At 37.7% G+C, this 26,679-nt stretch overlaps 1 protein-coding gene across 1 annotated transcript; it reads left to right on the top strand.

Annotated features, from left to right (window-relative positions):
• Positions 1-25,354, top strand: LOC129243717 (activated Cdc42 kinase-like). Its single transcript, XM_054880962.1, has 12 exons — positions 1-373; positions 1,523-1,592; positions 1,652-2,045; positions 2,110-2,411; positions 2,478-2,618; positions 2,705-2,864; positions 2,935-3,257; positions 3,326-3,479; positions 3,541-4,322; positions 4,379-4,619; positions 20,115-22,079; positions 24,501-25,354. Exons 1-12 carry the CDS (start codon positions 370-372, stop codon positions 24,693-24,695), a joined length of 4,731 nt encoding a protein of 1,576 aa, XP_054736937.1. The 5' UTR covers positions 1-369; the 3' UTR covers positions 24,696-25,354.
• Positions 25,355-26,679: the final 1,325 nt, after the last annotated feature.

Here is a 26,679-nt window from a genome sequence, read left to right as displayed (position 1 = left end):
TTTCAGAGTGTGCTTCGTGTTTCAAGTGCACCGCGGAAAAAGTTGATAAAAGGTCTTCACAATTGATGTACTAATTGAGAAAATGTGTATATTAAATTGCAAATTGCATTTGTGTGTCACATAAATCAAAAGTAAAGTGATAAAGTGTGTCTTAGGAAATGATTGAGACCTTTCGCACTAAATTGGAGATACTAAGCAGAATAGTGGCAGAGATTTTAGTCGGAGCAGCAAGCGTCGCTGCCGATTATTTCTGGTAGCAGCAAACACCAACATCTGTGAGGGGAGGGGAGGAGAGTTTTTGTCGACGGAACTTGCAGCACCAGAGCTTCCTTAAATGCAACAACAACAACAACAAAAGCAGCAGCAACAATGGGTAAGCAGAACATAAATGGAGCAGAGCAACAAAGGAAAAATTTCGTGAATGCGAAAATTACAGACATTAAAAATGCTTTCCATGCAAAATGAAAAGAATTTAAGTAAATTTCTGGTTTCAAAGGCATTTGCAATTTGATGCCTTTGCGACGGTGTTTGTTCGTCACCATCGTGCTCTTTCTACAAAAGCGTTGAAGAGTTATGTTGTATTTTTGCACTCACCGTTTTAATGTTAAAAAGACTAACTCGAATCGATTTTGGCGAATTCACGGACAATAGTTCAGGGTGAACTAGCTGTGAAGTAGAGTGCAATGTGAGTTGCAGTCGCTACTTCAGAGTCCATATGAAAATGCAAAAACAACTACTGTACTAATAATCTACCAACAGACCGGATGACAGAGGGTTGAGTCAGCTCATTTCAAGTGTGATAAGTAATTATGTTCGGCATCTGTACGTGAGGCAGAGACTCACGGCGGGACGAACGGACAAACAGTAAGCAAACAAGTCTGCAAGGGCTCTGCTACCACTTTCGTTCGTTATACTATGCTATGAAATATTTCGGAATAAGCGCCACTGGCTATTTTTAAGTCATTCCCACAGCGAACAATAAATTGTAGAATGTGTGTGGCATTGCTGATAAACTAGGCCAGAGCAACTTTCGCAGCAAACAACAACAGCAATGGCAGCAGCGCCAACACTAAAAAGCAAAGCATTCACCGTAGCCATGACAGCCGGCCTAGCATATGCTAGATTGTGCTACAGCTTGACTTTTGTTGCGCGCTCCCACTGCACACCCACATGCGGCATGCAGGCAATGATAATAATAAAAGCAACAAAAAACCGAACGAGTAAAAAAAAGAAATGATTTTTGTCTCCATGGGCAGATGGAACGGATATACGCGGGCGTATGGCCAAACGAATGCTTTTGTTGTTTGCTTTGGTTGAAGCAAGAATACTTTTTTTTGTCCATTTGTGTGGCTATTGCAAACAGGCTCGTAAAGTTGCAACCAACTGGTGCTTTCTTGCAATTAAAATAGACATACATACGTCAGCCTCCATGTGTACATATATATGAATGGAGTCTAATATCACTTAATGCCCCAGTTTAAGAAATTTTATATAAAAATAGAATTTTTTCCAATTTTTCCAGAATGCCCGCAAATTGATTTGTATGAATTCCTAACCGAAGCGGAGCTGCAACATTATTACAATGCAATCAAGTAAGTCTAAAAAAACATTTTATTGTCGCACTAATAAAAATACTAAAATATTTTTGCAGACACGAACTGAAAATTACAAATGCTGCCCACGTGAAATATGCAACTGATGAAGACCTGAAACACATTGGGCTGTCGCGTCCGGAAATACGCAGGCTCCGTAAATTTTATGAAAAACACTTTCCACATGGCTATTTGAGCAAAATTAAGCGCTTACTACAGGCGCCGGCCACGATCGTCAAGCGTGACGGTAGTGAAGGCAATTCAACACTTTCAAACGCGTCATTGCATAGCGCGACGGAGTCGCCTTCAACTGCGCATACAGCCAGTTCGCCCAGCAAGGCGCCGAATAATAAGCACATTATACCAGCCGATTCTATAACGGTGAATAAGCAATTGGGCACTGGCGAATTCGGCATTGTGCAACAGGGCGTTTGGACCAATGGCACAGATAGAGTAAATAAATATACATTTATTAGTATAAACACGAACAATTTCTATTTTTTCCATTTTTTTTTAGATACAAGTGGCTATTAAGTGCTTATGCCGCGAGCGCATGCAATCGAATCCTATGGAATTTCTCAAAGAAGCTGCCATAATGCACTCGATTGAGCATGAGAATATTGTGCGTTTGTATGGTGTTGTATTGGCCTCGGATTCATTGATGTTGGTCACGGAGTTGGCACATTTGCGTTCGCTACTCGAATGTTTGAAAGATCCTGGTTTGCGCATCAGCTTTCTTACAATTCCAACGCTTTGTGAATTTGCAATACAAATCTGTAATGGTATGCGTTATTTGGAAAATAAACGACTGATACACAGGTGCGTAAAGGCTACTCCCATTAACAGTTTCTTTAGTACAATGGATCCGACGGCATTTCATTTTAGAGACTTGGCGGCCCGCAATATTTTAGTCTTTAGCAAAGATAAGGTCAAAATTTCCGATTTTGGACTGTCACGTGCGTTAGGTGTTGGCAAGGATTATTATAAAACTAATTTTAATATCAACCTAAAGCTTCCCATCGCCTGGTAAGATCATTAATAGACTTTAAATTATAACTAAACGAACCGTTCAAATTATTATTATATTTTGTTTTTTCGAAATTTCCACTCAGGTGCGCACCGGAATGCATAAACTATTTGCGTTTCACCAACTCTTCCGACGCGTGGGCCTTTGGAGTTTGCCTTTGGGAAATGTTTTCTTATGGATTTCAACCTTGGGCAGCACTTACTGGGTTGCAAATACTTGAAGCAATAGATGCACCAAATTATCAGGTTAGCATTTCAAATGCAGACTTTTCATATGCAACGAATCAATTTACATTTGGCGAGATAAATTTTACAGCGACTCGAGCAACCGGATTGCTGCCCTCAGGAGTATTATACGCTCATGATGAAATGCTGGCATGATGACCCTGCCAAACGTCCTAAGTTCAGCGAGATTTACGAGATGCTGCCCGATATGAAACCTGAGCAATTAAAAGCGGTTGTGCATTGTTTGGAGCCTAAAAAGGATCATTTATTGTATCGGCAGGGCGATATCATAACCGTACTTGATCGTAATACGGGCACACCCTTCTGGAAGGGTGTCCTCACATCTGGCAAGACGGGGTTTTTCAATCCATCAAATACTGTTGCGTATTTAGAGGGATTACCGACGGCTAACAGGTAAATATGAAAGGTGAAAGCTTTATATTTTCAAAATTATGACCCAAATATGTTTTAACTACTCTTAGAGATTCATTTTGCCGCACCACTGAACGAATTAGCAAGCGAAAATTGCGCACGGAAATGATTTCAAAGCCACAAAACGATTTCAAACACACTGGACATGTTGGCATTGATGGTGACTCATTTGGCGACATCGCTTTCCTAGGCAATTCCCAAAATGTGATTATTTTTCATTTCACTTAAAAATTGTATACATATATAATTTTTCATATGTTGACAGTATAATCACGTTCCAAGACAAATTGTCACACCTTACAAGCCATCGGAGGATATCGAACAAACGCCGCTTTTATTGCCACCAACACCAACCAGTCCGGATTCATTACAAACCGCCAGTGGCTACTTCGCCGATGAGGGCCATGGCACTTCAATGAATCCCACATTTATATCTTCAACTGAAAATACACCCAAACATTTCAACACCGGTAATGGGGGACAACCGTCTTTTGACTTTCCTGGCCAGCAATCACAACCAAAATCGTTCACTAATCCCTTTACACATAAAAACCATGGTGAAGTTTTGGTTGGTAGCTCATACGCCATGCAAAATAACAACTATGGTCTGGATAGTCAAAGCTTTCAAGACGAGATAGTTGCGGCCGGAGCAGCGCAATGGCGAGAAGTAGGAAAGCATGGCGGCAGCAGCGAGGATCAACACGAATACCATGAGATCTCTGATGATGAAATCACAGCTGATAAGTTAGACTTTGGCCCTTCGCTGTTGGATGAAATAAATTCGATGTTTGGCTCAATGAGTGCCAGCGCCAGCGCCAGCGTGGCACAACCAAAGCCATCTGATATCGAGCATACGAACAAAAAGAACGAATTCGTGGAAATCACATCGAAATTGGTGGGCAAGAGTGGAAGTTCGGGCGATACTAATGGAAATAAGTTTGGTACTTCCTCCAAAAAGAAGTCAGCAGGCACTGTGAAACCCATATCTGTAAAAGACGAACGCATACTGAATCAAGCAATTGAAATCGCAAATGAAATTAGTGCGAGGTGAGCAATTACCAATCAATCTAATTGACTCCATTTAATTTCTTTTTTATTTTTAGATCCATGAACGATTTAGTTTCCGAGCCAACGTCCACCACTCAAAGTCCAAAACGTAAATTCAGTTTCCGTTTTCCGCACTTGAGCAGTGGTGGCAGTTCAAGTGACAAAGCGTCAGCAAGTAATGGAAGCTCAACTGCAGGTGGGAGTGCGAGCGCTAATGCTGCAGTTCAAAAATCTTTGTCGCCATACTCGAAAAAAAAGAATTTCACCGAGGAACTGGAGAGCATACCCGACCTGCAGGTAAGTGCTAAATTTATTAAATCTGGTAACTTGCAATTGTGTTTGAAAATCTGTACGAGATGATTAGTGCGGAATCGCTTCAAAATAACGGTGTTAGTAAGAGAATGTGGTAGATGACTCGGTGAGAATTAATTTGAAAATGTTCTGAAAATCGTTTTCGGACAGTGCTTTTTCTACCGGAATTTCGGGGCGATTTCTCACAATCTGTTGTCCATCTATGCTATATTACTAATAACGAAATTCATACATATATACTTCTCTCTCCTCTTAATGTCTCTCATTAATTTAAAAACACATTTTCTTTTGCTTGATTTGATTGCTTTTATTCTCTGTTTTTATAATTGGTTTTGACATTTTTTGCTTTAAAATCCACTTTCAATGGTTTGTTAAAAAAGCGATTTCGCTCCTTAAGTGAAATAAAAAATGTGAATGGGCCCGATTTGCGTATACCGATTTTCGATAAAGAAAGTTCGGATTTTTGCTTTGAAAAATCGCGTGAAATTCTAAGTCGTCCGCTGAGTTTGGATCCGCCGCCCTCTATAACTCAAATTACCACACCGCCCATTTCTACGCTTGATGCGCAATCGCACCGTTCGACGCGCAATCAGAAAAGCATTAGCGAAAATATAATGGACATAGAGAACACATTGAAAGCGCTTAACCTCGATTTTATGCACACCTACACGGAGTTGGACAAAACCGACTCGGATGAGACGCTGCTGAACGAGCAGTTCTCCAATATCGTTTCTTCGATAGAGGACGAAATCAGCAGTGCCACAGGCAGCCTCAAATCCGCCGTTTACAATTACAGCAATGGTGTACAAACAATGTTCGACTTCAATGCTGCCACCAGCCATTTGGACAAGCATTTGCAGTATATCAATACACAGAACCATGCGCAAGCGCAATCGGTGCTTGGTGATTTAATGCAGGACCAGAAAATGGCCGAAGACAAGCGCTCTAGCACACCAGATACCGGGTTCGCTTCGCGCGATACAAACATATCGCTTTCGCGTCGCAGCAGCCAAAAATCAAGTTACAGTCCGCAAGAGAACTACTACAGCCCCAAAGATACAGTGACGATGGGCCCTAGCACCAGCAGTAGTAGTTACATGGGCCAGAAGGACGAGAGCAACATGCTCGCTTCCGAGCGCTTTGGCGCCGGAAAATACGGCAGCTGCGCTTCGCCAAGTAAAACCGTCGCGCTCAATGCCAGTAATACATCTGTTTACTCTAGCAATCTGATGAAGGGCGCATGCGGCTTAGGCGTTGGCGATGCGGAGCAGTATACTCAAAGCGCCCATCGTCAGCGCTCCATGTCTTTCACTGAAAATCCTATTAACCCAATTTCGCCTGTGCTGTCCGAACCACAACAGCGTTTGAAACGCCGCTCAACGCATTCGGCTATGAGTAGTCGGACGTCAAATAAACCGCATACGCGCAGTGCTTCCTCTTATAAGCCACGTTCGATTCGCGCACGTACTTTGCGACGTCTCAGTTACAATCCCATAATATTGAATTCGAGCTCCTCAAGCGATGATGAACCGGTCAGCGATTGCAATCCTAGTATTGCGCGCTCTGAGTGCGACATACGGACACGCGTTTCATCACTCTATCGGCGTCGGCGAGCGGCTGGTGGCAGTAGCGGTGTTGCACATAATTTATTAACGCCCGGTTGGCATGACGATGATGCATCGGAGTTAGCCACGACAACACAGAAAAAATTGTACGGCTCAAATGTGAGCATAAAATCGGCGCCGCACTACAATTACGGCACGCGAAGCGTGTCGCACCACTACAGTCGTCAGCTGGAGGAGCAATTTGCCTACGAAGATCGCATATATGATTTCGGTGGCGGGCGCGGACCGGGTAATAATTATGGTGGAGTTGCGGCCGCAATGAAAGGTTTTGATTTGAATGGTGGTAATGACTGTGCTGGCAACAGCAGCATTGGCATGGGTTTGGGTATAAGCGGCGGTGCCGGTGGCTCTGGATCAGGTTCGTCCTCGGCAACATCATCGGCACCACCGTACAGTGGTGGTGGTGGTGTTACCAACCCAGTCATGGGTGGCGCAGGAGAACGGAATTTCAGCGCTCTCAGCGGCATTAGTGCGCGCAACGCTGTCTTCCACGAATTCGATGTCAGTCGTTTGACTGGCAAAAGTCCCACTTCGAATTTTGCAAACTCATCGCCCGAGGAACGCAATCGCGCGCATCCATCACCGCCTAAATCGTTGCCGCTACCACCATTGCCACTATTGAATACCGCAGCACCACAGAAGGTAGTAACGGGCGGCACAGTTACGACAGCTCAAGCGAATTTGGGTAGCGGTAAGCAACTAATGGAATTTCACTGGCCAGAGAAGATACATGCCTCAACGGTGAAACAGAATGAACTGTTGTGGAGACAGCAGCAACAACAGCAACAACGCCAGCAAGGAAAGTCGTCGTCCAAGCATCAGTCCCATAATGCGTTTTTGGGCAGCATGCGGGTTAGCAGCGCAACTGCTGGCGTCGGTCTCGGTCTTGGTTTGGGCGGCGGAGGCGGTGGTGGCGGTGGACCCGGCGATCCGACTTACACCAGTGACAGTTCTTCCAGCGATAGCGATGAATTCGCTTTTCGCACCGAATTCATACCTCACATTCCACCAAGTCCAGCTCCATAACTAAGAAGAATGCTGAGATATTTTTTCAATTTACTTTTTGGTAATCTAACGGATGAGCATTAACGCAAAGATGCAAAGAAAGGGAGACAAGAATTGAAAGAAGTAAAATGAGAAGAATTGAATTAGAAATAAGCAGAATTTCAGTGTTGTAAGCAGAAAAAGTCGTAACCTCGACCACGTTGAGCCAGCAGAATCAGCTGTTGCTTTTCAGGTTTACGAAGACTCATTTGTATAATTGTTGGTAGGAGTTCAAGACTACGCGATTTTGAATTGAAATATTTTTAATTAAGAAACAAAACGTTCGCAACTGGCGTCACAACGGCGCTATGTCGGACGTTCGGTATATGTCTGTTGTGGGAATTGTTGCCCAAAGGTTCATTGACAAAATATTTACAGCGCAGATAATTCTTAACATAGGGAGTGCCTTATCGAGAGTAATTATTTTCTGCACCACTCACAAACACACATACGTAAATACATACATACACACATACATATTTACGCGCAACATTTTTCGTAAGGTTTTCTCGTTTTTGTATTTTCTCACCCTCAACTCGAATGCGCGGTTTCACACGCAAACATCCAAACAATAATTCACAAATATGTAAATTTACATCATACAGAAATACAAAGTGAAAAGTTCCCTAACGCAAAACAACTTTTATGCAGACTTTTTATGCGCAACAATCAATAGCTTAATGAAATTTTTACGAAAAAATATTACTTTTGCATTTACATACATACATACATATGTATTTCTTTTTATAACGCAAGAGCTAAGTAGCTCCGATAAAAACAATAAAATTTTGAACACAATTAAGATTGAGTGATATTCAAAGGATAATCACGAAGAGAATTGAGAAACGAAGGCAAGAACAAAAAAAAAAAATATTCCTGTATTCTACATGACGGACAAGTTCCTCAAATACAGACGAAAAAACAAAAAAAAAATTAAAAATCTCTACCTAACTTAATATACTTATAAAAATAACGCCAACTATTTGTATCCTTTTGAATTTTTTTAGAGCTTATTTTTTGGGTTTTAAACCGGTACCGGTTTAGTGAAATGTGTACTAATTCATAGGGCCACAATTATGGTAAAAAGAAGTTTTCTTAAGACAAAAAATACTGCACTGGGTCTAAAAAGATATACCACGAATAAAAAAAAAGAAAATAATACCTCGTTTCCAGCATTTAAAACGAAAGAAACCTTTTCTTGAAGCACCCTGTAGCTACAACCAATTTGAAATAACATTCGAAATCGACATTTATACACTGGTGACAAAAATTATGCGGCCTACACATTATCACCGGCTGGCGCTTTTTCACTTTAGAACTTTAGACCCTTATGAAAAATTTCCATTTACTTAAAGATTATCTTTTTATTCAAAACCTTGTTAAAATAATTTTGTTTTGAATTCATAAATCTTCCGAAATTAAATAAACTAAAAATGTATATGAAAATCGCAGGTTCGTTGCCACACACACACATGCACACAAACAATTGAAGAACAAATTAACAAATCAAAAATATTGTACTAAAATTGAGAAACAAAGTTTAATGTTGCAATACCTAACAAGCATTTATAAATAGAAATTATAAGCATACATACATAAATACATAAATACCTACATAGTAAATAGCATTAGCTCTTTTCGATTTGATTGTGAGCAAACTTGATTGTGAAACGGCCTTATACTGTACAGTTGGTAGTAGTAAAGCAGCCCATTATGTAACAAAATCTAACTTTGAAACTCAGCACTGAACTACAGGCACTGGGCGCATCAGTTCTAAAAGCATTTAATAAGAGGATTTCGAGCTCTCAAAGCCAGAAGCGCGTGTTTTTTTGACTCCATCTGCTGCCGGTTGCGCAATTAGTAGGCACATCTATGACACAGATTAATTTTGTTCGAAAGTAAATTGTTATCACAGCGCAATTTCTGACCGCTTCACTGCAAGAAACCGCAAGAAAAATATGCTTACTATTGCGTGCGCGGTCGCACCGCTGGAAACAACCCGACACTTTTTTCTCGCGTGCAAGCACAGACTCCACCCGGTAGTACTTCGTGCTTAGCCGAGGAATATACACTGTTTGATTGAAAAGTAATGAGCCTTCCCGTGCGGAGCGTCTGCCAAGCGATCAATCGAATCGGCTAGTGGGGGAAAATGATCGTTGGACCTTCCCCTTCCACTAGAAACCGGTCCCAGTTCGCTGGCAACAGAGGTGCAGTCAACATCGCTCCGCACGTGAAAGCTGTTTTAAAAGTGTGTTAGGATTTTGCTGTGGCGAAAATGCAGCGATCGTTGGAGCAACGTTACTCGATCAAATTTTGCGTAAAATTAAACAGTTTGTACCTCCAGGAAGCACAGTAAAGGCGGCATTTTACAAAGAAGTGCTCCTTCGGCTGAAAAACCACGTCGCCCGGGTTCGGCCCGACCTCGTCAACAATTGGACCCTTCATCACGACAATGCGCCGGCGCACACCGCCTTCCTCTGCACCTCTGCATTGGCCACAATGGGGGTTCCGGTGCTTCCCCACCCTCCCTACAGCCCAGACCTGTCCCCTCCGGACTTCTTTTTGTTCCCGCGCCTGAAAAGAAAGCTGAAGGGGAGGCGTTTCGACTCCCTCGAGGCGATCCAAAAAACTGTGAAAGCCGAATTGAACGCGATTCCGGCGGATGAGTTTAAAAAATGTTTCCTGCAGTGGAAGGACCGATACCAGCGGTGTATTGACGCTCAAGGGTCCTATTTTGAAGAATATTAGTTGGATAAGCCAAAAGGTTTAATAAAACTGCTTAAAAAAATAAGGCTCATTACTTTTCAACCAAACCCTGAAAATGTCATTGGCAATGTATAAGTTGATCGGACGGTCGATTCTGAACTACATAGCACCCTTATGAACTCTTCAACAGAGTATATGAGCCTACATACCAATCAAAATAATAGTAGCGCGACATACAGCGAAGTTTTCACTATTTATTAATTTTTTAATTTTCGAATTTTTATTTTGTGGGCTCAAGACCTTTTCTTTTATTTATTTGTTGATATTTCGGTCGACCAGACGCAGGCAAGAGTTTCTGAAATGAGTTAAAATTGAGCCACTATAACTGTTTAGATTAAATTATTATTTTATTTTTTTTATGTTTTTTTTTATTAAAATTATATACTACAGAATAACCATATAATTATATAACAAAAAATTTGAAATTTTTTTTTAATTATGTACCAAGTTTGAAACTTTGATCTGTATGGTTTTTGTTGTAGTATCAACCATATTTTTATAAAAATATGTAAATATAACATAAAAAATTAATAGTCAAACATTTCAATATGTCACTCTGCTATTGTTTTGAACGTCACTGTATATAGTTAAAAACTTAGTCTGTCTCTCAAGGCGCATAAATCAATGCTTTGCAAATAATTACCAATGAATGCTATCGCAGTGATCATCTTTAGCTGTATTCTGTTTTGCATCCGACTAGGAAAGTTAGTAAGTTACGTTATGGAATCAACAACTCAAAATATCCTACTCGAGTTGATATAACCGACTTGAAAGTGCTTGAGAATAAGCCGCTGGAAAGTACTTGGGGAAATTCCAGGTAAACGTCAAACTGCTGGATACGCACTTAAAACACAGGCACATCCATATTAGATAACAGCAGTGGAATAGTTGATTTGCTTGTTTCAATTTCAAAGTCATTTGCTTTTTTGTTGTTCTTTTGCTGGTTTGTTTACATTTTGGTAGAAATTTTGATAAAAAAAATCCAAATTTGGGTTTTGTACTACTGCTATCACCTCTGGATTTGCCTTGATTGAAACGAAACGTCCCAGAGCTGGATACACTAATAAAAGTTAACCAAATGGCGCAACTGTAAGTAAATGTATATTAAAATATAACCGATTTCGGGCATCTTTTTGCAGGTCGGTTGCAAAAGAATACAGCAATAGTGGACGGCCGACAGAAGCTGAGCCATTTTACAGACATGTCTGAAAGCATTTCTGCGCTTGCCTTTGAGGTCAGATAGTACGTACAGCAGTCCAAAGACTCAATGGACAACTGGCAGGTTTTAAACGAAATTCACCAAGAGTCAATTAATATATCCCTAAACTATCAAACTGCAGACGAAAGTGAGATCCGAGTGACATGGCACAATTACGCTCAAGCTCTTACATATGTAATATCTATACTCAATATATGCACTGCATTTGACAATATCTTTGATGGCACTAATCGCCTCCTCTAAGTCTCCTAAAACCAACTTGTTTTATATATTCGGTCCATACGGTTTAACGCTATCTAAACATTACGTTTCTTGAGCCAACGGAGATTAGGAACATCCGAGAGCATTTTAGGCACAATGGTGCCCATTTCTTCAGAAAAAATTCTCGACGCACATTCCAAATTTGTGGCTCTGCATATTGAGTGCCTGTAGCTTAAAAAACACGAATCTTTTTAAAATAGCCTAGTGTATTATGCTGCTTTTAATCGCTTTTATTGCCTATCCACATATGTACATACAATCTAGCCTCCTGCTACAATTTTTAATGCTACTTTACTACAATAAACAAATGGATTTTTACGACTTTCAATATTCTTGGAAAATACGCTCTCAAAATCGCTAATTTCTATATGCTAAAGTAGTTCATTTCTAAATAAGATGCGACGAAAAATTTGGTAGGTATAATCTCGAATCTAAACGAACCCTACATACCAGCTCTCGAAGCTACATAAATTTACACAAGGAAAGAAATATACAAACAAACAAATTGATCTCTTGACATTTAAGTGTTTTTAGTGTAGGATTGAAAAGTTAATGGTTCGAAAACTTTGATTAGGCGAGATTACTAGAGTGCGCTGACACGTTACATGCATATGCACTAACAAGTATGTGTAAGCTCGTACTTGACTTTGTGTAAAGTTTGTATGTAAGTATGTGCTTACATACAACTCAACTATCCTTGCATATGTATTTTAATATATATATATAGTATGTATATTTGGCGATGTAATTAAGCAAAAATTAAACTTATATTTACATACATACGTATTACTCTCTTACACACACACACACACACACACACACACACACACACACTTTTAAGCATTAGTGCGATATTTATTACAGCAGATGAAGATGAAATGATCTTCTTGCAACTAATTAGCAACGATCGCGTTAGAGGGAGGTGTTTAACGTATCTGACTTGAGAGGGTGGAATAAATCGTCAAAAAAATCACAACACTTATCTTCTGCTCAAATATGAACGAGACGTTATCAATAAAACGGTCCGCGGATGACATATGGCAAAAATAAATTTTTTGTTTTTTGGTAGGACTGTTATAAGCTCACATGGCAAATTTCAGCGTGATATGTCACATAGTTTGTTTTCTGTGCTACTGTAAACAAGTCAAGCTCGAGTGTGTTCTTCGAATTCTCTTTTATGACTTCAATTGTCTCAAAATGTTTTCCACGGAGCGGCAACTTGAGCTTGGGAAACAGGAAAAAGTCACATGGAGCCATATCAGGCGAATACGGTGCTTGCGGAACGATATTAACATTATTTTTGTTGAAATAATCGCGAACAAGACGTGATGTGTGAGCTGGTGCATTATCGTGATGCAAGAACCATGACTTGTTGTCCCACAATTCCTTCCTATTAAGACGAATGTTCTCGCGCAAACGCTTTAAAACGTCTAAATAATATTCAGCGTAAACCGATTTTGCGATTTGTGCGATTTTCAAGCACAATTTCCTTTACTTTTCCAATGTTTTCGTCGTTTACTAATGTTGCTGGACGACGTTCATGAGGCAAGTTTTCAACCGATGTACGGCCCTCTTTGAACGATTTGTACCACTTGGAAAACACGTGCACGCGATAGAGCAGAGTCCCCATAGGTTGTCTGCAACATTTTTAAGGCGTCTGAAGCCGAAATTTTGTTGGAATAACAAAATTTCAAACAAATTCTTTGTTCAACTTGAATTTCCATCGTTAAATTCGAAGAACACACTCGAGCTTGACTTGTTTACAGTAGCACAGAAAACAAACTATGTGACATATCACGCTGAAATTTGCCATGTAAGCTTATAAAAGTCCTACCAAAAAACAAAAAAATTATTTTTGCCATATGTCATCTGCGGACCGTTTTATTGATAACGTCTCGTTCATATTTGAGTAGAAGGTATACCTTCACTGTATATTTAAAAGAAAAGAAAACAATAAATTCTAAATCAAGAATCTGACTACACTTACGGAACCCGAATCTGAACTCAGAATAGCTGTAGCACCGCATGCTTTCGGGATATCCCGGCTTATGAAGCATGACTCTGTTAAAATCTTTGCATCACAGAAAGCCCTGTATTGTTTTTTAGAAATTTAGAAAAGGCAGAAGCACATCCCATCGAATACACTTAAAAGATGGACTAAGTAGCAAAAAAACAAAAAACAATCAATGCGCTGGACTTTTTTGCAACAAAGTCCGAATAAAATTTTAAATCTTTATTATTATCGAGAATGAAATATATGTACATATGTCAAACTAGATTTTAACCAACTGCCTGGCCAAAAATTCTGAGTCACACATTTCATTTCATTTCATTTATTGCCAAAATCTGTGTCACACATAAACGGGGAAAAGCCTCGTCAAAATTTAAATATAAAAAAAACACCAGTCTAACGGTTAGACGCGATAGAAGTGAAACCTTCCGTAAAACAAACTGAGAGAGAATAAGATGAAAGCAGCATTAGGAGCAAGATAATTATAGGTTCATTATAATATTGCTATAAAGTTCATATTTTATTTTCTTCATTTTATTATTATTCATCCTCAATGTTTTCAATTTCAACAAATAATACGAGTGGCTTATGATAGCTAAAATATGATACAAATGCTTTGGTTTCGATGTTGTCAACATGTCTTTGAAATACCGCGTCAATGGTTGTTTTTGATCGTGTTGTCGATTCAGTGCGATTGGTACACATTTTTAAATTGAATGTTGTATTGAGAAAGTCAATTAAAGGAACCGCTGTGTCCAATGCAAAATTTACGTTAAAATCGCCACTTAAAATCATTGGAACTTTATTGTAATCTTTTCTAAGAATCCGCGATACTTCTGGTGTATACTTTATTAAATTTTCGTGAATGAATTCCGTGATGCTATTTATTGATTTTTTTTTCTGTCGATACTCACGACACTTTTCTGCATTATTTTTCGGCATAATTGCGGTAAATATTTAAAAATGAAAATATTTACGAATATAAAAATACACACGCGGTTGCTATTATGAGCGTCCCCAGCAAAACCTGCGTGACCGAAACTCTAACACAATTACATTTTTTTGAATGTTACAAACACATATGCACGCAGGTTTTGCTGGGGCGTGACCGAAACTCTAACACAATTACACATATGCACTCGTATTTGTTTGAAAATCGACTTTTTTTTTTGGTTCTCCGTCACCTTTGGAAACTGTGTAAACAGTAAGCAAACTTTATTCATATATTTTTCCTCATTTTTGCATCAGTAAAATTAAACAAACGCCGTAGCCGAATGGGTTGGTGCGTGACTACTATTCAGAATTCACAGAGAGAACGTCAGTTCGAATCTCGGTGAAAACACCAAAATTAAGGAAAACTATTTTTCTAATAGCGCTCACCCCTCAGCAGGCAATGGCAAAACACCGAGTGTATTTCTGCCATGAAAAAAAGCTCCTCATAAACATATCATAAAATAAAATAAAATAACTGTATAAAAAAATTTTTTTTCTTGTGATTCGAACCAAGGATTTTGGATCGGAAGCTCACATTGCTAGCCGCTCGGCTATCGCGCCATGCTGTCGGCGCTGGCCTAAAAGTTATTTAGTTCGTCGCTACGTGTATATGTAATATTCGTAGCCAAGAGTGTCGCTTTTTTCGTTTCACTTTTTCTCAAATCACTCCCAACGATTCTAAAGAAGTTTTCACTTCAAAAATCAGATGAATGTGGAAAATGTTATGGTCAGTCAAGCAATATGCAGCTGTGCCCCGAAAAGCAGGGTATTTGTATCATCGTCTAATGGCATCCCAAATTTACAGCAATCATAAAATGATACCTAAATAACGAATCACATCTTCTTCTTAATTGGCGCGATAACCACTTACGCGATTTTGGCCGAGTTTAACAAAGCGCGCCAGTCGTTTCTTTCTCGTGCTAACCGGCGCCAGTTGGGCACACCAAATGAAACCAAGTTCTTCTCCATCTGATCTTTCCGACGCCTAGGAGGCCTACCTCCTTGCTATAGCCACGCACGCCAAATAGAAGAGCACTATCCATAGCCATGGGGCTACTTATAGGCCATATACTTCAAATGAGACGCGCAAAGCGACGAGGGGTTTCCAACAATGGCTTGTAAAAAAGCCAGAAACCATCAGGTATCTACTCTGTGATTGGACTGCAGTACTTTTATATAAAGGAAAAGGCAATAGTTTTTAGGAACATCACATTGGCGGCAGAGTTGAGAGTGTGGCAGGTGTTCAGGTGCATTGGCTTGACGAACGCTTTGGATCAAAGCTACTGGTTTTTTTGGTCGGCTTGAGTACGCTTTATTAGAAGTTGAAATTTTACTGACCTTCGTTTCAATTGGCAACAGAAGTTGTTTCCTATTCTTAACCGACGGAGAACGCTTGCGATTCCCAAGTGACTGTTTTATTTTTCGCAGGGAGAAATTGCTTATTTCGCGAGAATTGCTATTCCCTCAGAGGACGTTGAGTGCCGCCAGATTTCTATATACAATTTTCATTGTCCAGGCCCATAATTATGATTAGTTGTAGAACCCCAATTTTAGCATTATTCTTTAAAATTAGCAATAAATCCGAGCACAGGTTCACAAGTTGTTTATGTGGAAGAAAGTTGAACATTTTTTTATTTACAAAAAAAAAAAAATGTGAAAAATCAACGCGATTTTTGCGCGACTTCAAACTTGCTTTTGTTATACTAAAATTGAATGGGCTATACTATTATAAACCCAGAAGTTTTCTAAAGATACTGATAAAAAGTTCAAAATGTTTATGAAATTTTTTTGAAATTTGTTAATTTTTTGTCAGCTTTCTCAAAAGGTTAGAATTTTGATTTATATGGTTTTTGTTATACGGTACGATTATACGATATTTCTAAAAGAGTTTACGAAAAAATGCAGCAATATTGCGAATATTATAAAAAGTCTGAGGTGAGTTATTATGTGCTTATGGCACCCAACGTGTTAATAGCGTTTACAAACTCTCTGTCGCAATTGTGCCCGAAACTAGCCGCTCTTATTTCGTTTATTGTCTTTAGAGGGCCATTATTTGATTCTTTCTGAATTAAACTTTTCTCACGTTCCGCCATTTCATCTTAATTTTGTTCTGGTAGCGAAAAATATTTTCTTAATGATTCGCAGAAAAGTCGTAGCCTACTTGATTTAGTTTAAATGTTCGAATTCTAATACACTTTTCCATGGGTCGTTTCTAATTAGTTGCACAAAGCTGTATGTATGCGTGAAATTTCGAAATTCATGCATTTTTTCATCAATTTGCTAATTTACGAGCAAACATAAACTCTAATTAATAAGCATCACACTCGCATACTTGTACATACATACATACATGTACTCGTATCTTGGTTTCTTGGCGAAAAAAAACGAAATCGGAAAGATCACAACTTGCGTGATAAGCCAAATGTCTATTTCTAAATCTAATTCTAATCGAAAAAACGTAACGTTTATATTCTTAAAAAAACAAAAAAAAAAAAAAAAAAAAAAATCAAAATTAAAATTTTCATTTAGAAGCAATAAAAGCAAAACTGGATTTGTATTTATTGTATTGTATTTGCATGCATTACATTGCCGGTTGCATTTATGAAGTTTCATAAAAGAAAACCAAATATGGGGTATTGAAAAAAATAAAAAATAATGAATTAAAAATATATACAATATATATATATATATATATATATACATCTGCAGTATTTTCTATTCTATTAATTGAAAAAAAAAAAAAACAAATTATAAAGAAAAGTAAACAAAAGCATAAATACATAATCAAACTAATACTGTAATGGCATACACACATATACATACATATATGCTACTCATGTTTATTATACAAACCAAACAACAAAAAAATTGAGGAGAAAAACTAACTAATAAACCAAAAACAAGTTGGACCGTTGAGTTGAATCAAAATGTTGCTAAATTTCGGCATTAATTAAAATGTTAAAATTAAACAAAAAAGTGAAAATAAAAGAAATTTAATGAAACAAATGCATCAGCAAAGTTTCAAACCTATTGAAATAAAATATTACAGAAAGTTCGCATGCAGTTTACGAAGTGCTCAGTTGTTTGCAATTTGACATCTACAAAACATAACAATAAATACAAAATAATAATGAAAGAAATAAACCACAGCGAAAGAAACAATAAAAGCATGAACTAAAAAAAATTTAAAAAATAAATAAAAAATTATTGTATTTCTATACAACAAATTTTCGGGTTTTTAATTATGTGTCCAAAATTATTACAATTGCGGAAGTGGCGAATATTTTTGAAATACCTTCGTTTTGTTTTAAATATGCTGATACCAGGTTTCTTTCAAAATATCAAACAGATTACATTTCTCGCTTAGGGTATTCAATACAGAATTGGACTGGACAAAAGACTTTGTGAAGATTTTATTCAGGTATTCTCAAGATATAATCTCTGTGCACATTTTAAAAACTTACAGCGTTTTAGGTCTCCTAATCTTTGTATTATTTATCAGCAGCATTAGCAATTGCTTATAATTCGCTACGGCGGGACTAACAAAAGTTCAGTAAATTGAATCGAAAAAGGATACATTTTTATTTTTTTATTCTTAAACTCTATTATTTCTTATCTTCTCTACATAATCATCATTAATTTCAATACATTTTTTTTAATCTGTACATCCACTGTTGAAAACAGTTCTCAAAAACACGTTTTTGCAGCTTCTTAAGTTCAGAATTAATCAGTTTCATAATACCTTCATTGCTACTAAAGACTTTTCCTCTACATTTTGTTTTATTTTTTGAAAATAATCAGAAACCACTTTTCGATGAACGAATTTCTTCAATGCCAAAAAGCGCAATGAAGTTATTTGCCATTTGAGCAGTGTGAGCGTAGCGGCGCAGTTCCTTGCTTTTCCTATTTTCAAGTAAATTTTTGAAAACTTTTGGAAGTTACTGCCTGAGAAGAAGCTGGTGAAATAAACTGATATCATCACTTTTGCGGCCTGGCTTTCACAGGCGGATTTGCTGTTTTCGGGCTCCATACTTGGACTGCTGTTTGGCTTTCGGGTCAAACTTAAAAAACCAAATTTCGTCACCAGTTACGGCCATATTAAAGTAGCTAGGGATAGTCTACTTAATTTACTCTAGCTTCCTTTGACTCTCACTCGAAATTCTTGGAACCCATCGATCAGTTTGTTTACTGCAAATTATTATGCAATATTCGCAATACTGCCATAGTATTCGGTCACTACATATAATTTCATATGTCATTCGTGGGACTTTCGCTTCATTAGAGTTAAATTTTTCTCGTCGGTCGATGATTTTGGCCCTCTTCTCAAGGCTCGTCCTCCACAGAAAAATTTCCAGTCTGGAATCTTTGATACCACTTACAAATAGTCTTAAGAGATGAGTTCCATTTTGTATGCAGTTTGGAACTCATGGAAAATTTCCACAGGCTTTAGTAGACGTCGAAAGCCGTTAAGAATTGAGTAACGAATTTCCTGCTGTGTCGTTGGCGGAATTTCTACTGACATTGTATAAATTAGTTTACGTTTCCTCGGTTCCATTCTAACCGATTTTTCTGAAATTTTTATTGAAACATCGTAAGACTAAAACTAATGTCATTTTAAAATTTTTCAAACAAATAAAAAATACTCTCGACTTACCGAACGTTTGTTAGCCCCCCCTGTATTCTTCTGTTATATGCGTCTCTGTTATAAATAACTCAACTGATATCATATTTTGAACGTTGGGTTGATACACACATACTTGTGATATATACTTCTCACGAGTATACCTTTTTAAGGTTAGATTACGGTAGCTGACCAAAAGGATACATTTATACGGAACTTCTGCCTTCGCTGTTTGGTGTTGTAACAGCCTAAACCATTCGCATACATTTTGGGGATTTCTGGATTGGCAGTTTCTACATAGGAAGCTTGATACTAAATGTCAAAAGCTCATTTCATCCTACCGATAAACTCTCAAGTCGATATATTTATTGTTAAGTTAAAGTTTTCAGTTGCGTCTAAAAGGAAGTAAAATTAATTACGGTTGTCTCAATAAAAACAAACAATTGGTTTTGATCAGCAACATTACGGATTTTTTCTACAGCCCTTCTGTAGCAAAATCATTAGCTGACAGTTGACAAAAAGAAGAGAGTTAAGAAACACTTCAAAGCCATGAATAGTTTATTGGTTTGGTTGGTAAAGCTCACTTTGGAGACGGCCATAATTGTTGATACCCTGAAAATAAGCATTGGTTTCGATTTTGATAGAACTCGCGCTTTTTCATCATTTGAATTCTTTTGGATTTCTATTAAATGTTAAAGAATATCGGTTACATACCGATCGTTATTTTTAACCTTTTTTTCTGCATTGAATTTGTTTTTGATATACAGAAAATCTCTTTTGTGCTTAAATATTTTGTTTCATATTTCATCTTTATTTCCTGAAAATATTTATTTCATAAATTACATTTTGCTTTAATTTAGTTAATTTTTACTTTTATCAATCCATATTCTTATTTTCCACCCTCTCCCCAACCCATGCTCCTATGCTTCATTCATTGCAGGCCATTATCGGCGCAGAAGGTCGCGAAGCTTACAACAGTCTAATCGAGCGGAAGTCTTCACTAGGTATCGGCGTTGATATGGGTCTCAGTCCCGCCGCGACCTTGTTACGGCATCTCGACACGAACGAATTTGAGTTGACTACCGCTAAAACGTTACCACGACGTTCCATGCAACTGCAAGAGCGCACCGAACCGAAGCGCAACATTACTTGCCGTGACAATGGGGATCCGATTGTAGTGCCGCTGCACCATGCGCCACGTCCAATGACATTGCCAACGCGTGGCGCCGCCGGACGCGCTAAAAAGTTGGATTGTTTACCTGGCGGAAGTACGTCTAATATCAGCGCCGCTGATGAGTCCGCCGAACAAAGTGCAACAACTCCAACATGCAATGGCGATGCCAACGATGGTTCTTCGCCCTGTGAAAGTCCAAGCTACATGACGAATACTTTTTATAAATTCCCTGAAGGTGCGAAACCAGGCACAACAACAAGCACACCAACGAGCGAAACAACGAATCCGATCCCTTTGCCGCCGCGCGATGGTAAAAAACACATTAAGACAAATGCAAAGCGGCACGTACGCAAATATCCACTGATTATACCAGTGAATGGCTTGCAGCGAACGCTCAACATGGTGACGGAGACGACGCCCACAGAGGATGGTTTGAAACCAGTTGCAGCGCTGACACTTAGTAATGGTGTGGTGCAACGTGTGCTTGCAGTGCCACAGACTCAGTTACAGTCAGAGTCACAAATGCAATCACAGTCACAGGCACAATCGCAGCCACAAATGCAATCACAGTCGCGGTCACAGTCGCACTCAAAGACGGCTACGGGAGCTGTGACAGTTTCAAAAGGATCAACAACGCAGCGTGAGCCACAAGGGCACACTTATCAAAATTTGGACAAAGGGAGCGCGGAGAGCGCGGGCACCAACGCAACCGACTCCGCGTCACTGCAATTCGAATCCATACTGGAAGCGGACTATGACAAGAGCAATGTACTACAGTCACCCGACGTTACTGATGGTTTCTACAATTTTTCCATACAAAAGGAACAATACAACAAAGGCAAAGCAGTCGACTTCGATGCGAATAAAATTTCCGGTTTATATGTGAATGAGGACGAGCTGCGCAATATGGACATCGAAAGGAATCTCAAGTTAAAACAGGCCGCTAAAATGCCCGTCACAACCGTTACTACTGCTACAACTACAAAAACACAAGCAGCGGTACAAAATTCGGAGGATGCGGCCGCTGTTTCGGTAACAACAGCAGCAGTAGCAACAACAGCAGAAGTAGCAACGACAACAGCAGTAGGAACAACAAAAACAGTAGAAGCAACAACAACAACAGCGGTAGCAGAAAAAGCAACAGAAGTAGCAACGACAACAACAGCAGTGATAACAACGACAGCAGAAGCAACAATAACAACAGTAGCAACAACAACAACAACAACAATATTAACAGGGTCAGTAAAAATAACAGCTTCTGTTGTATCTCCTGTGCCCACGGCCACTCCAACAGTTGTCAGTGCACCGCAGTGCGAAACCGCCGCTGCACCAAAAGTGTCCGCCGAACCTGCAGTTATCAGGGAGAAGCACGGCAGGAGTTGTCTTACTGCCGATAACGAATTGGCGGGCAATGCTCTCTTTAAGAAGGTACGCGAATCCGTTGACTTAGCTATGGATAAAAAAGCATCCAGCTCTACCACTTTAGCCAGTGCTAGTAGCAGCAGCAACGTCACTACGTCGCATAAAGTTGCGCGTTCAGTCTCAAGTGTGGCAACGACACGCCCTCAAACCGAGGCGGAATACTTTGCAGCAGCCACTGCTCGTCTAAAGGACTCGAACTCTGTGAGCTGCGAAGATCTGCTGGAATTCTCCAACATGAAACCGAAGGGTTGTGAACGTGGCGTGGACTCCGATGAGGTTCGCATCATGGTGAAAGTGCTTGGAAAAGATGTGAGTAGCAACAATTGCTTTGAAGTATTTGTAATGGTTTTCCTTTCAGTTTCAAATTGTATTGAATTTAGTGCCAAGTAGTTTTAGCGCTCTAGGGAAAGATCAGGATATTCATAAGAACGTTGTTATTTCGTTATATGTTATTTTTACAGATTTATTTCTGTTTTTCCGCTGAAAATAATCCAACTGTAAAGTAACGAATATCAGTGTAGCAAGCTTGGTAATTTAAGTGGCAATATATAAAATTGTTTTCATCTGCTCCGAAAATGTGAAACAGGATGTTTATTTTTAAATTCAAATATCTAACAATGAAATGTTTTGAATGAAAATGATTGATAAATTATATATTTCAAATGTCACAGATGTCGATCTGTTGGAGGAAACGTCTGATGATCACTGACATAAGCACGCCATACTTGTGACTATCAACGTTATTTTTCAAATTTCAATTCAAATCAGCTTAATTGATTAATAAATTGTGTATATCCCCATTAACACATCGTCTGTGAAAACAAAATACTGCTAAAAAAAGAACTCCAATTTGAAAGGCGAGCCCTGCACATTCACTTGAGGAATAAAAAAAAAAAGAAGAAATTTCATTTAATCTTTAGAGTTATTCAGCATGTTGTGCAAGTTAAAGGATTATTCAGTTCTCGTTAAAGAAAATTCACACGTTGTCGTATGTTTCTGTATGTACAAGTACATTAGGGCGAGCCAAAAATATATCCGACTTTTTCTCGGTGACAGTAGTATTCTACTAGTAATTCTGGACAAAAAAGCCCATGAGAGCATTGTTCTAAAATGGATTTCGAGCCTCTTTTATTTCAATTATTAATCCCCAGTAATTTTTTATATTATTATTTTAGCAAGAAAATATATGTAAATTTATTGAAGGTTAATTACTAAAATTAAAAAAGTGGCTTGAAATCCATCTTAGAGTTACGCCTGCTTGTACGTTTTTGTTCAGAATTGCCAGTATAATACTTTAGTCGCTGAAACTCAGTAGAAAAAAAATTTGACCCGCCTTAATGTGCATGCATATACTAGGATGTTCAATAAGTTTTGCGGTTCGATAAGAATAACACAATTTTATGGTTTGAAAAACACTTTATTATTCAGTATAGTCACCCTGAACATCAAACACTTGACAAATCTGGCGAATACGGTGGATGCTCCAACAATTCAAACTTTAATTCATGGATTTTAGCCATTGTGAAATTGCTCTTGTGACATGGTGCATTGTCCTGATGAAAAAGTAATTTCTGTTTTTTTTAACTCGGTATTTTTTCACGAATTTTTCCTTCAGCTGGTCTAAAAGGTTACAATAATATTCGTTTATTGCTTTACCAGTTTGCTAGTAATCCACGAAGAAAATTCCTTTCGCATTCCAAAAAACTGATGCTAACACCTTCTCGGCCGATTTCTGGATACGATCTCATTTCGAAGCCAAAGAATCAAGTTCTTGGTTTGATTTTGGATCATGGTGAAAGATCCAAGTCTGATCCATAGTGTTGAATCGACGCACGAAATCCCTTTATCTTTTCGAAAACGCTCTAAATGTCGTATTCGAATGTGTTTTTGAAATGAAAATGAAATAAAAATTCAATCCTGCATGATACTTGATTTTTTCTATTGGCTTGTAAACAAAGAATGAATTGACAGATTTAAATGAAACTTCACTACGTTCATAGGAAGACTTTACCAACATAGCAAACAAAAATTTAGGTTAGTTGCAAAGCGCTCTTATCGAACCGCAAAACTTATTGAGCAACCTAGTATACATATTTAACGTCTGACATGCGCCAAACAGCAATTTTTTGAAGAAAATTATTAGAAAATATGATAAATACAGGGTGAAAGCAAACATTTTAAAGTTTTATAGCCAAAACCAGTACTCAATAGGTTGAGTCATTTTTGATTTGTGGCAAGTTCAAAATTAATTTTATGATACCACGTAAAAATTTTACATTTGCAGTCACATTTTGTCACAATAAATTTTTCTTGTAGGACTTATTGTTATCGAGAAAAAGCCAGAAAACCATTTGATGTTTTCAATTTCGTTTTCAATTATTTCTCCACTTATTTAGCACCTCAAGTACTACAAAACTACAAATATATATATATATATATTGTATATGTTTCCCATTATCTTCTATTGGAGGAAAGTTTAAGAAAAATATGTAGTTTACGATTTTCCTTTCCTATGGAACTGCCCTTTAATTCAAAACAGTTCTGTGTCACAAGTTCTTTCAATAAATGGTTCTGATTTTGTTAAGAGAAATGTATAAATTTAAGAAATCTGCATGAATGCTTATAAAAAGCCAACAATGCTTGAAAACAATGAATATTTAGAGGTATTTCCCATACGTTCGAGCTTACGATTTATTTGTACTGTAAATAAAAATTTTGTCTGCCTTACAGAACGTCCAACCAACACGCTGCCTGCAATCACTCGAGTTCATTGGTTGGGATGTACACAAAGCGATTAAAATTATCAAACTGCAGAATATTTTGCCTGCAAAAGAACTGAGTTTCGCCGATTCGATGGAGGCGTTGCAGAAATACGAGTGGGATTTGCATACAACTGCGCTCAAAATGAAATTCAGCAAACGCTAAATCCCACGGCCTACCAGAACTAATCGGCAAGAGCAACAAATTTTATTTAAATACTAAGCTTTTTTTACTATTCATATATATTCGGGACTACTAAAATTGATTGTGATTACTTTTTGCTCGAAAAACCACTTTTTTGGTTAATTTTTTATACCAGATGTAATAACAATGAAATTGAATGTGAATGCGCAACTCGTCTACACCTTTAATGGAAATCGCATCTATACCTTTAATGAATCGCGTCATTCAACATTTAAAATAATTTGTGTGCACCAAAAAAAAAAAGAAAAACAAACAAAAAATAATAATTAATTTTTTAATCAAAAGTCTGTCAGTGCCTTTTCGCTTTCAAGCGACGCTGAATCATCTCAGATGATGCCACCGCGAATCATAAATTAAAAATAAAGAAGAATACTAAGAAAACATCTGCGAGTGTGCCTTGGAATATTTGCGCTAAATATTTAAATAATATACTCGCTCATGCAAACATACAATACATACATTATATTTATGTATGCCATTGTGCCACATCTCGACTGCAAGTGTGTATCTCATCAAAAGTACTTATAGCATTCGCATGCATTGCATTTCACCATGAATAATGTCGACGCGACTTTATCTACAGAAATATATGTATATCTTTACTTTAAATTTATGTGTGCATATATATTTACATATAACTGTTTTAACTAAATATTTTAAATATTTTAAACATTTTGTTTGTAATTCCTCTGCTCGCCTTTGTTTCGCGTAGCACGCATTTAGTTAATTAAGTGTAAAATTTATTGTAATACATATCTACAATAATACATACATATATGCGTACATGTACGTGCATATACATGACATACATACATATATTTCACAAAAAGTCTTAATATTAAATATTAATGTCAATCCAGAAAAATATTTCGAATACTCTGCATTTGTAATACAAATTTTTATTCAATATACATATTTACAACATTATAAATACAAACATATATTACATATATAAGTATATAAACTTCTTTACATCTTTATATGAGCAATTACATACCTACCTTTATACACAAAAATATAAACTTTTCTGTTCTAACGTCTTGCGATGATTTCAAGTTTATCTATTGAAATTGTTATTTAACCATATCATTTATATAAACACAAAAAATAAATATAATATAATTACTAAACTAGTCGTGTAATACTTTAATAACTGAATTAGTGTAGCCTTTTGGATGGCTTGTGAAGTCTAGGCCATCAAATGACTGTTTTTAATCGCTTTAAACAAACATCATTCATTCAACGATTTAGGTAGTTTTGTTTAAGGATAGAATAAATTTTCTAATGAATTGTAAAATATAATTTAATTCAAATGAGGGCCTGACCAGGCTCTGCGGCTCTAGCGAACTCAATCTTGCGGCATTTTTCCGAAGGCTTTCATCCCAATTTCAACAATAACGCGAATGGCATTGCGTTCAGGAATTTGAATAATTTCTAGATTGCCGGCATACCATCGATATTTAACGGCATTGCGGCCCCGTGGCGGACAACTGGCAACACCAAACCGGCTTATTACAAGATTATCGAATTTATAATATGTTCACATATAAGTAGATGATCTATTTTTTCGTGCTTAACTCCCAATCCGTGATTAAAAAGCGAGATTTCCCATACACAATTTCTCCCAAAACTATACTTTTTGAAATACAACCCTGTGTTATCGATAATTATTATTACGGATGTAAGGAGAAACATCAAAATAAAAACTGAATGAAATGTTCGCCGGCATAGAAAACAGGTCTGTAGAAATAATTCTAATACAATTTTTGTTAGGAATTATTAATTATGCATTTATAGCACAGGAAAAACGTGAATTCTTAAACACTTTGTCCTCTTATTACTTATTATAATATTGAATTTGGCATGCGTATTTTTAAAACCTCAGTAAACGTCGTTTACGAATTTTCTCCAACTGTTTATTACTAGCAGCCAATTGTGTAATTAA

Source organism: Anastrepha obliqua, chromosome 4 (assembly GCF_027943255.1).
Source record: "Anastrepha obliqua isolate idAnaObli1 chromosome 4, idAnaObli1_1.0, whole genome shotgun sequence".
NCBI lineage: Eukaryota > Metazoa > Arthropoda > Insecta > Diptera > Tephritidae > Anastrepha > Anastrepha obliqua.
The sequence above is the reverse complement of the archived record's forward strand: the minus strand, read 5'-3'. Positions and strand labels throughout refer to the sequence as shown.